Source organism: Papio anubis, chromosome 2, assembly GCF_008728515.1.
Source record: "Papio anubis isolate 15944 chromosome 2, Panubis1.0, whole genome shotgun sequence".
Classification (NCBI taxonomy): Eukaryota; Metazoa; Chordata; class Mammalia; order Primates; family Cercopithecidae; genus Papio; species Papio anubis.
In genome coordinates this window covers 88,624,708-88,634,997 of record NC_044977.1, presented here as the reverse complement: position 1 = coordinate 88,634,997, position 10,290 = coordinate 88,624,708, and the positions used below count along the sequence as shown (strand labels likewise).

The window sequence follows — 10,290 nt, the reverse complement described above, 5'->3', positions numbered from 1 at the left end:
AGGCTGAGAATAGAAACCATGGGAGAAGTTATCTTCACTTTGAATCTGGAGTCCTTGTTTTCATTTGAAGAGAATGTACTTAGGAAAGGGTTCTCTCGTTCAGCAGCTTCTCTGTGTTGTTTACAGTGTTCTTCAGGTGTTTATGACATTGCTGAGCTCAATTTGAGACGGGACACAGGAGTGAATGAATTCTATCAACATCTCATCTGTAATAGGATTTTTCAGGCTGGGCACAGTGGCTCATGTCTGTAATCCCAACACTTTGGGAGGCCGAAGCAGGTGGATCACCTGAGGTCAGGAGTTCAAGACCAGCCTGGCCAACATGGCAAAACCCCATCCCTACTAAAAATACAAATATTAGTCAGATGTGGTGGCACGCATCTGTAATCCCAGCTACTTGGGAGGCTGAGGCAGGAGAATTGCTTGAACCTGGGAGGCAGAGGTTGCAGTGAGCCGAGATCATGCCACTGCACTCCAGCCTGGGCAACAAGACCAAAACTCTGTCTCAAAAAAAAAAAAAAATGATTTTTCAGAGGCTCAGCCTGAACCTGATCCCTCTGGCCCCAGGTTAACTGCAGGCACAGGTCAGTCTGAGGGGGAGGCCTCGTGAGCATAGGGTCAAGGGAAGCCCTGTGGCTTCATCTCTCAGGGGACCGCACGACTCCTTCACAAGTTCAGGGCCCCATGGGCACAGGGCTTTCCCTTAATACCCCCTTCTCCTTTTTCCTGACAGGAAGGAACCTCACTGTGCCTCTACACCTCCAGTCCACCTCTGCCTCCTCCTCACTGGCTTCACCCCACAGCAGGAGGGAGCTACCCACTCGGTGAAATCAGAGAGAGTGAACATTCCTTTGACTCGCTTGCCTGGCAGGTAGGTCCTGACTGTGATAAGCACTGTAGCCTGGTTCTGACATTCAGACCAAAGACAGAGCTCTTCCCAACTTGGACCCGTCTCCAAACAGTAAGCCCACGGTGCAGGGTCCCACTCACACTCCCACTCCCGACCCCCACACCTCAGAGGCAGTCTGTCCCCTCCAGCTTCCTGACCTGACCTGGGAGAGGAAGCCAAGCCAGTTTGACATGCAGGTCCACTGTCTAAAGCCCAGTCCTGACCCCTGCGCCAGCCCTTACAAGCGATGGCTTCTGAGCTGAGGGGTGAGTAGCTTCTGACCCCAACCACCCAAGAACAGTGGTGGGCAGCAAGCCTGATGAGGTCGTGCAGGACACGCAGGGACCAGGAGCCAGAGCCAGTTGAGGTCTCCATCCCAAGTTCTTTGGAAAAGGATAACAGCCCTCAGGCTAGCAGAGGGGCAGAGCTAGGAGACTGCTGGAGTCCTGTCCCTCCCCAGGCCGCCTCCCACCCAGTCCCTGATGCACTCCCACCCCCACTCCCCCAAGAAGCTACAAGAGACAAGGCCCAAAAGAGGAGGCTTTTAATACAAAGAGGGTGGGGCATGGCCTGGGAAGGACTTAAATAAGGAGGGTAAGAGTGTCAGGAACCAGCAGCTGGGGGTACAGGAACCCTGCGGAGTGGGATGATGCAGACAGAATTCCGAGCCTCTTTGATTCTCCACCATCGGCCAAGCCTGCAGACAGCGCAAGAAGCAGTTGAGACTCGGCCCAGTCTCCACCCCATTTCCACCCAGCTGTCCAGCCTGCACCACCTTACCTGAACCCTCGAGGGCCACACATACCTGTGCTCTTGCCCCACCCCAGCCACTAGGAAGTCCCCAGAGCTGGAGAACTTGAGGCTGTTGATAAAACCCACCTGAGCAGAGAGAGAGACAACACAGACAGACATTAGAATGCCCCTCCACCACCGTGCTCAGTATCACAGTCAAGGGCCTGGCCTTACCAGGCCTGGGTTAAATCCCTGCTCTGCCTCCTGCCACCTGGTGACACAGGCCAGCCCTTCACCTGTTGGGGCCTCAGCCTCCACATCTGCGAGATGGCGGTAAGCAGAGCACGGGGCTAGCAGTGAGTTTGTGAGGATGAAGGAGGCAGTGTACACCAAGTATGGCCTGAGGCTGGCTCCTGGTGGTGGGGCCCTGGAGACCCCATGACTGTCCCCATTGACCTAGACCCTGCATTCTCAGCACACATCACTGACAGATCCTGCCACCCTCCCCCAGGTCACCCGAGTGTGGACAGTAGGGTCCACACGCTCTAGCCTGGCACCCAATCTGGCACCAGCGGTGCAGAACCCATCACAGGGCCAGGTCTCCATGCCTCTGCCCATGCTGCTCCTGACTTGTACCCCAGCACCCTGGACAGGGCCTAGGATAGGAAGGGGAGCAGAGCGGGGAAAGTGAGAAGGGTTCCTGCCAGGCCCAGTGCTACGAGCTGGCCCTGCCCTGAGAAGGTTCCCTTCTGGCAGGAAGACAGACCTTAAAGAGCTAATTCCAGGGGCCTCAGCAGTGTGGCAGAGACAGGCTGAGCATTCAAGCCCACTTACTCACCAGGGGAATGTCGCAGAGAAGGTCAAGCTGCCGGAAGCCTTCCCCACACTGCCAAAGCCGTACGCAGGAGCTGTGGGAGCCTGGGGAGACAAGAACAGTGAGCAACCCCCGCACCGGCCCACCCGGCGACCGCTCCTCCCTGCCTCTCAGGGCACCCACCTGTAGCCACGAGATCTGTGTTGAGGAGGGCTGCCACCGACGATATCCAGAAGGGTTGCTCCAGGCCTGGTTCTCCCCGCAGCCCGTGAGCTTCACGCTGCAGGGCAAGTGGTCGCTTCTTGGAGAGGCCCCACAAGGCCACAGAGCTGTAGACAGGGAGGGAATACAGCAGTGAGGGGGCCAGAGGCAGAAAAGGCCACACGTGTAACACAAAGGATTAATGCTTGAGGGGATGGGTACCCCATTTCCCATGACGTGATTATTATGTACTGCATGCTGTATCAAAACATCTCAAGTACCCCATAAATACATACACCTACTAAGCACCCACAGAAAATTTTTTTTAATTCTAAAAAAAAAGAAAAAAGGCCACATGACAGGAAGGGATCAACAGCACACAGCCCAGACAAGGTCATCTGAGCTCTCTGCCTCAGCATCCTCATCTATGAAAAGAGGTTACAACAGCTCCCCCACTGGGGGTACCCTGAGGCACGCTCAGGGCCCCATGGGCAGCCAGCGCTCGGGAGCCGAAGCCGTGGCCAGAGACATCCAAAGGAGCTCTTACCCATCATCCGCGCCAGACACCATGTGCTCCTCATTGATTAGGTGGATGCAGTCGATGGAGCCCCTGGAGAAAGGGGCTGTGAGGGGCGTGGCCCAAGCCCACCCCCAGCCCACGTAGCCCCCACTGGCACAGCAGGCCACCTTACTGGTGGCCATAGAAGACAAGCTGGGACTCCTCGGGGATCTTCCACACACGTACAGTCCCATCCCGGCCCCCAGCCGTCACACAGCACTCCCGGCTCAAGGCATCCAGAGCAGCCACTGCGTCCTGGTGTCCAAAGCTGGAGGGCCAGACAGAGCAGGATAGGGGTATTGCGTGAACTCAGGCACGCACACTCACACACCCTCTCCCACGCCATCCACACACCCTCTCCCATACACACTCACAGTGTCTCCACGTAGGAGTTCTCCGCCACATTCCACACCTTCACGGAGCGATCGTGGGATGTGCTGTACAGCTGGTGGGTGCCCCTGCGGAATGCCAGCCCCTAAGGGTGCATGGGGAGAGGACAAAGGGGACCTGGACTACAGCAGGCAAGAGACAGTTCAGGCCCAGGGAGGACTTCCCAAAAACCAAGCCATGCAGCACGTCCTGTGAGGCACTTTTGTGCAGCCCGGCTGTATTGCTCAGGTTGGAGTGCAGGGGTGCGATCATAGCTCACTGCGGCCTCCATCTCCTGGGCTCAAATGATCCTCCATCTCGGCCTCCCAAAGTCCTAGGATTATAGGCAAAAGCCACCACATCCCGCCCAGAGACAGCTTCTCAAGGCCCTCCCTGATTCCTGAGCAAGCTCAGCCTGGTCTCCCCCAGCTCCTCTCCATCCCTCTAGACCACTTATGTATTTTACAGCACCACTCACTACCCACTCGCTACCCCAGGATGCAGGTTCCCTGAGGACGGGGACCCCAGAAGCCAGCACTGAACCTAAAACACTAGCATGTGCCCGCTAAAGATCCACTGGGGTAGATCCAGCTCCTCACCGACACTGCATCACGGTGTCCTGTGAAGGTGTACAGATGCTGGCAGCTCTGGGCCTCCCAAATGAGAATGAGCTTGCTGCGGTCACCTGAGGCCTGCAGGAATGAAGACAATGACCACAGGCACCCACCGTGCACCGGACCTCCCACCTGCCCCCAGGGCCAACCTGGCCTTACAAGGTACTTGCCGTCAGAGGAGATGGCCATGCAGAGGACATGGCTGCCGTGGCCAGGGGGTTTTCCCTCGGCACCCTTCTTGGCTCGAGGAATCACATGAAGCTTCCGTCCACTCTCCATGCTCCCTGCCATTGGGGGTGGGGGAGAAGCTACTGGGATGGGGGAATAGGGCTGGTTGGTAACCTCCCTCAAGGGGCAGCATGGAAACAAGAGCCATGGCAAAGGTCCCGGACTCCGCCAGAAGACCTGGCTCAGCCACCATGAGCCTCAGGACAAGCTGCCTCAGTTTCCTCATCTATGAAGAGGGACATTAGTGCCAAACAGCAGCCATGAAGCCCAAAGAAGAGAAGAGATGCACAAGGGCTTTGGGATTGATGGTGGGAGCTCTCCTGTTACTACAGCGGGTGGAGAAGGAACTGCTCAGCCAGCAACAGATGGGAACGCAGGAGGACCAGGCACTCAATCCAAGGACTGCACAGCCTCAAATGTCTTCTAGTCCAACCACCCACCTGCGGCATTAATTCCCATTAAATCATCTTCCTGACTTTGCCAGAAGGTCACTAGGGACAGGGAGCTCATAAGCCCCACTGCTGGGCAGCAGCTTCCACTGTCACCCAGAGAGCACCTCTAGGGCAGCAAACCTGCCTCCAGAGACTTCTCCACTTCAGGGCTCAGCCTGCCGTGCCCACTCCCACTGCCCTGACCAGCCCTCCCGGATTTGCCCTGAGGGCTGCAGCCCCTCCCAGGCACTCACTCACACTTAATGATGGTGCAGTCTTTGGCGGCAGAGAAGATGGCCGAGTCATCGGGGGTGATGACCAAACATGTGATAGAGAGCTGGTGCCCCCGTAAAACACGAATGTCAGCTGAGGCTGGGGCCTGGATCTGGGCAGACAGGTGCTGGGTCACTGTGGCTAGTGGCATAAAGGCACTACCCCACCAACCCCACCACGCAGTGTTGGCCTTTCCTACCCAGGCCAGAAGGAAAACAAGACTCAAGGCTACAAGGACCAGATCCTTACCTGACCGGATAGGCCCAAGTGTCCATCATGTTCCAAAGCAAAGACTCCCACACACTGAGCCCACACTGAGCCACCTGCCCACCAGCCCAGGTGGGGCCCCCAACTCCCTCTAACCTTATACCAAAGTACCATGCCCACTCACCTCCTTTGCCACCGACTTCTGCAGCCGGCCCCTCTGCTCGAGCTGCACAGAGAAGAGATGGATGAGACCCTGGGAGCAGATCAGCTCCACCCCCGCCCTCCCCACCTCTCCCTCCACTTACCACATCCTCCTTCAGGCGCCCTGCCACCTGATCCTCCTCAAATGCACGGGCCTCAGCCTTCTCCTCCTCTGCGCAGGACAGACCAGACCAAGTAAACTGAGGCTGAGACGCCTCTTTCCCCTTCCATCCCACTGCCGCAGGGCTGGGTAATGCAGGAAGCTCCAGCTGCCTCAGCAGAGGGGAGGGCAGGCTGGAGGGTTTCCTCCTGCCTTTACTTATCGGATCAGCCCCCTGCAGGCTCCCCAGGAGGCCCATGAGAGCTCCTGGCCACCCCCACAGAGCAGCCAGCACCGACAGCCCGGGCACCCACTGGAAACCCATGTCAGTCACCCATCAAGTGGCTGGGGTTGCAGCAGAGGGAAGCAGAACAGCACAGGCACAAGCCCTGCCCATGGCTAGCCTGTCCACTGGCTCACCTTGCTGACGGAGCTGCTCTAGGTAGAGCTTGGCCAAGCGCAGCTTCTTTTCCTGTGCAGTTTCCTCCAGCTCTTCCTCCTCCTCTTCAGGCTTCCTTGGAGCTAGGCTTTGGGTAGGAAGGGGCTGGGTCTGAGGGGCTCACCTTGTTCCTCTGGCCGCTAGGATCGTGCCTTCTGAATGCCCGCCCTGCCATCCAACCTTTCCCATTCCCTGCCAGCCCACATGGCCGGTGACTACACAGCAGAAAACTGAAGGATGTGACTCCCCAAACTAAAAGGCCCCACTCAGTGCCCCACGTAGGGGTGGAAACAGACCCAAATCCCAAAGAGATCACTAAAGCCTCTCAACTCTGGGGGAAACAGGAGGCTTCCAAGAGAAACCAGGCTTCCAAAAGAAATCAGGTCACATACAAAGAGTCAGGAATCAACATGCTCGGGCATCTCAACAGCAATATTGAGAACAAGAAGACAAAGGAGCCTCACACACAAACCTCTGGAGGAATACACTGACCCCTAAAATGCCATGCCCAGTCAATCAATCAACGACGACACTGCCAGGTGTGCAAAGTGCCACATAACTTTCTCCCTCTTTCTTAAGAAGGATAGAGGATGTGCTCCCCAAACAAGAGGGTAAACTGGGAAAGAGAAGGGAAGGGATACCAGAAACCAGAGATGTGACACAGAGAGCAGAAAAGATGACACCATCCCCAGACATGACGGGGGCAGTCTGGATCAGATCCATGGATCCACCAGGCAGACACACCAGGACTGTCATCACCACAGCACCATCCTTTACCCTAGGAACAAGGTTTCAAGTGAACCTTGACTGTTTGGGGATTGACCGTTACTGGTGAAGTTACTGCTTTCCCTTCCATGACCCAGCCCTCAGGACCAGCTGAGAGTACTCACTTCACTCAAAGACAGGTCCTGCTGTGACCCGCTCCTGGGAGCTGGGGGTAGGTCATGGGCACTCAGACACACAGAATCCAGGGCAGCCCACTCCCTCTGATCATGTGCCTGCAGACATCTAGTCTCTGTCCACTCCCCTAACTGGGTTTCCCAGGACTCACTCGTAACCCTGCCCCTGACTTCCCCAGAAGGGACCTCGAAAACTCTCAGCAAAGCCAAAGCTGGACCATGCCCCAGAAATAATTCAGTGCCCTGTGCCTGGCAAGCCTTCAGCCAACAGGGCTAGTGCTGCCCTTCCCTTACACAGCCAAGAGACCTGTGTTAACTTCAGAGTTCTACTCAATCTCGCCAAACCAATCAATCTATTGTTGAAGGATTCATACGCATGAGGCAGAATGCTAAAGAAACGCAAAGGAAGACACACTATGATTCCATTTACAGGACATGCTAGAAAATGCATGACTCCAGGGGCAGTGGTTAGCAGAGACTGGGGGGGAGGGAGAGGGGCTGACTACAAAGGAGCAGCAGGAGTTTTGGAGGGTGATAAAACCCTTTATCTTCAGGGTAGCGGTGGTCACAGGACTGTTGTGTGTTTGTCAAAACTCACTGAACTATAACTTTAAAAAGTGAATGGTACTATATGTAAATTATACCTAAATGGAAAATACTAATTTTTTAAAAGAAGAGCAAAGAAACCAAAAAAATGATTAACTCAAGTTAGGAATGACAGTTGGGGTTTCTAAGTTTCTGCAAATGTTCTAGTTCTTAACCTAAGTGGTAAGTGTACAGAGATTCACCAATTTACCACTACTCTCTGTAGTACAAATATATCTCATTCACTCTTCTGTATCTAACACACTTCACAACACAACATTCTAAAAATATTTAAAAGCACTTAGCCCACGCTAGTTTGTCACACACTCACCCACAATAACCTTCAGATTAAGAAAAGTACATTAATGGATGGGTGTGGAGGCTCATGCCTATAATCCCAGCACTCTAGGAGGCTAAGGTGGGTGGATCACTGAGACCAGCCTGGCCAACATGGTGAAACTCCATCTCTACTAAACATACATAATTAGCCAGGCATGGTGGTGCAGGCCTATAATCTCAGCTACTCAGGTGGCTGAGGCAGGAGAATCACTTGAACCTGGGAAGCAGAGGTTACAGTAAGCCAAGATCGCAACACTGCACTCTAGCCTGGGCAACAGAGTGAGACTGCCTCAAAAACAAAAACAAGAAAAGTACATTAAGTCTTTCTGTGAGCAAATTAAGGCAACACGTACTCAATCTTAGAAGTGAGGTTCTAAAGCCAGCTCACAGGGAAGGCACTAGGATTCTCTGGTCCAAGAGCCTCCCACCCACAGGGTCAGGCCTGACCCCTTGCCTGACCCTTCTTTGAAATCCTGCAAGCAACCATACCCATCCCTTGCAGAAATGAGGGAGGCATTCAAAGCCCTCTACAATTTGCATGCACCTATGACCAGCCCTCCTGTTTGTGTGTGTGTGTGTGTTTTTTAGAGACAGGGTCTTGCTCTGTCACCCAGACTGGAGAGCAGCGCATGATCATAGTTCACTGCAGCTTCAACTTCCTGGGAAAGGATCCCCCAACCTTAGCCTCCCAAGTACTTGGGACTACAGGTGCAGACCACCATACCCAGCTAACTTTTTTTATCTTTGTACAGACAAGATCTCGCTATGTTGCCCAGGCTGGTCTCAAACTTCTGACCTCAAGCAATTCTCCCACCTTGGCCTCCCAAAGTGCTTCGATTACAGGCGTGAGTTACCAGGCCCAGCCCCCTTCCATCTTTCCTAGTGCCCATTCTGGCACACTTACACCTCAGACTTTCCTCTGATCCCTGAATGCCTTCCCTACCTCTCCATGACAGACTCCTCTTCATCTCTCAAGACCCTATTTAAATGTCCCTCCTCTGTTCCCAGAACACACAGCTATAAGCTACACATCTCACCACAACCCTGTCTTCACCTGCCTGCCTACCTTTGCTGTTCCCTGAAGGCCTTCCCTACCTCTCCGTGAAAGACTCCTCCTCATCTCTCAAGACACTATTTAAAAGTCCCTCCTCTGTTCCCAGAACACACAACTATAAAATACACACCTCATTACAACACACTCTCTTCACCTGCCTGCCTATCTCTGCATTTCCAACAGTAAAGACAGTGCCTGGCGCGTTAAGAGACGAGGAGTCCAGTAATTGTCAAATTGCAGGAAAACTGGCAAGTGAAGAGGGATGCAAGAAATACTTGACAGCTTTGTTCTGTTTTCCTGCGATTTCACAATCAGTCCAGTCCCTGCCAAAGACTAAGGAGGTCTCAATGGCCTCGGACTGGGGCCTAGGGTCCTTCACACCCAGAGACCTCGCAGAAACGAGACTGCAGGACCAGAAACTAAAGGAAAGAGCCACGATCTCAGAGCCAAGGGCCAGAGTCTTGGGTTCTAGGCTCAGCTCTGCTAGGACTCACTGAGTCTTCCACACACCATGGGCCTCAGTTTTCCCTCCCACTACATGCAAAAGAACAGCTCACCTCTCGCTCTCAGAGTCGCTGGAGATCTCCTCATTCATTTTGCCGCCACCCTTGGATTTGCCTCTGTCCCCCGCAGAGTCGGCCTGGGAATTATACGGTCCTTTCTTTGGTCAGGGGTCCCGACCACCCTGGCATGACCAAGGGCCCCCCCTCGGGTCCCTCAGAACCCCAGGACTGGGAAAGGCCGTGGCTCCCGGGTTAAGCGCACGGCTTTCTAGGATTTGGCCCGCGGAGAGAGGGACGAAGCTGAGTCCAGCAGGGATCCCGGGCGAAGGGCTGGGGAAGGGCCTGGACCTAGGTCCCTTGGATGGGATGACGGTTGTCCCAGTAGCAGGGCTGACCGCAGGCCTCAGAAGCGCCAAGCTCACCTTTCGCCGCCGCTTGCCGGCCCCCGCGCCAGCCCCGGCCCCAGAGGCCGGCTTTCCCCGCTTACGAGCTCCCGCTGTTGCCGACATGCTGCCTACCAAGAGTGTAGCAGCAGCCGCCGGGGAACTCACGTGGCAGCTGAACCCTCCCAGCTCCCCAGCCGCATGGCAAGATCCCGCGTCCTGATAGGCTTCCAGCGTCCGCCGGGCCCCGCCTCCTGCTGCTCCATTGGGTCCTTAGGCAGGCTCTGCCTCGCCCCCAAGCACCCATAGGATGCACGCTTGTGGCCCCGCCTCCTGAAGTTCCTAGGCTCCCGCACCAGGCTCGAGTAGGAAGCCCGTATCTCCCGGGCGCTTCCGGCCTGAAGCTGGCGCTTGCGCTCTGCTTCTGGCCGACTTCGAAGTCGGAGGAAGAGCCTTCTCTGTGTTTGCGC

General features: G+C 55.2%; 1 protein-coding gene across 1 annotated transcript; it reads right to left on the bottom strand.

The window, feature by feature from the left end:
• Positions 1–1,416: 1,416 nt before the first annotated feature.
• On the bottom strand, positions 1,417–10,021 carry RRP9 (ribosomal RNA processing 9, U3 small nucleolar RNA binding protein). The gene is made up of 15 exons (XM_003894342.3): positions 9,860–10,021; positions 9,492–9,574; positions 6,039–6,145; positions 5,623–5,690; positions 5,502–5,543; positions 5,096–5,222; positions 4,338–4,462; positions 4,164–4,256; positions 3,570–3,670; positions 3,329–3,463; positions 3,184–3,246; positions 2,619–2,764; positions 2,460–2,539; positions 1,695–1,768; positions 1,417–1,586 (listed from the first exon to the last, which is right to left on the bottom strand). Exons 1-15 carry the CDS (start codon positions 9,944–9,946, stop codon positions 1,493–1,495), a joined length of 1,425 nt encoding a protein of 474 aa, XP_003894391.1. The 5' UTR covers positions 9,947–10,021; the 3' UTR covers positions 1,417–1,492.
• Positions 10,022–10,290: the final 269 nt, after the last annotated feature.

Coding starts and splice junctions, on each gene's coding strand:
- RRP9 (XM_003894342.3), bottom strand. CDS start 9,946: ATGTCGGCAACAGCGGGAGCTCGTAAGCGGGGAAAGCCGGCCTCTGGG. Junction 6,146..9,491: donor AGCGACTCTGAGAGCGAGAG/GTGAGCTGTTCT, acceptor TCCTACCCAAAG/CCTAGCTCCAAGGAAGCCTG. Junction 5,223..5,501: donor AGAAGTCGGTGGCAAAGGAG/GTGAGTGGGCAT, acceptor CTGTCTGCCCAG/ATCCAGGCCCCAGCCTCAGC.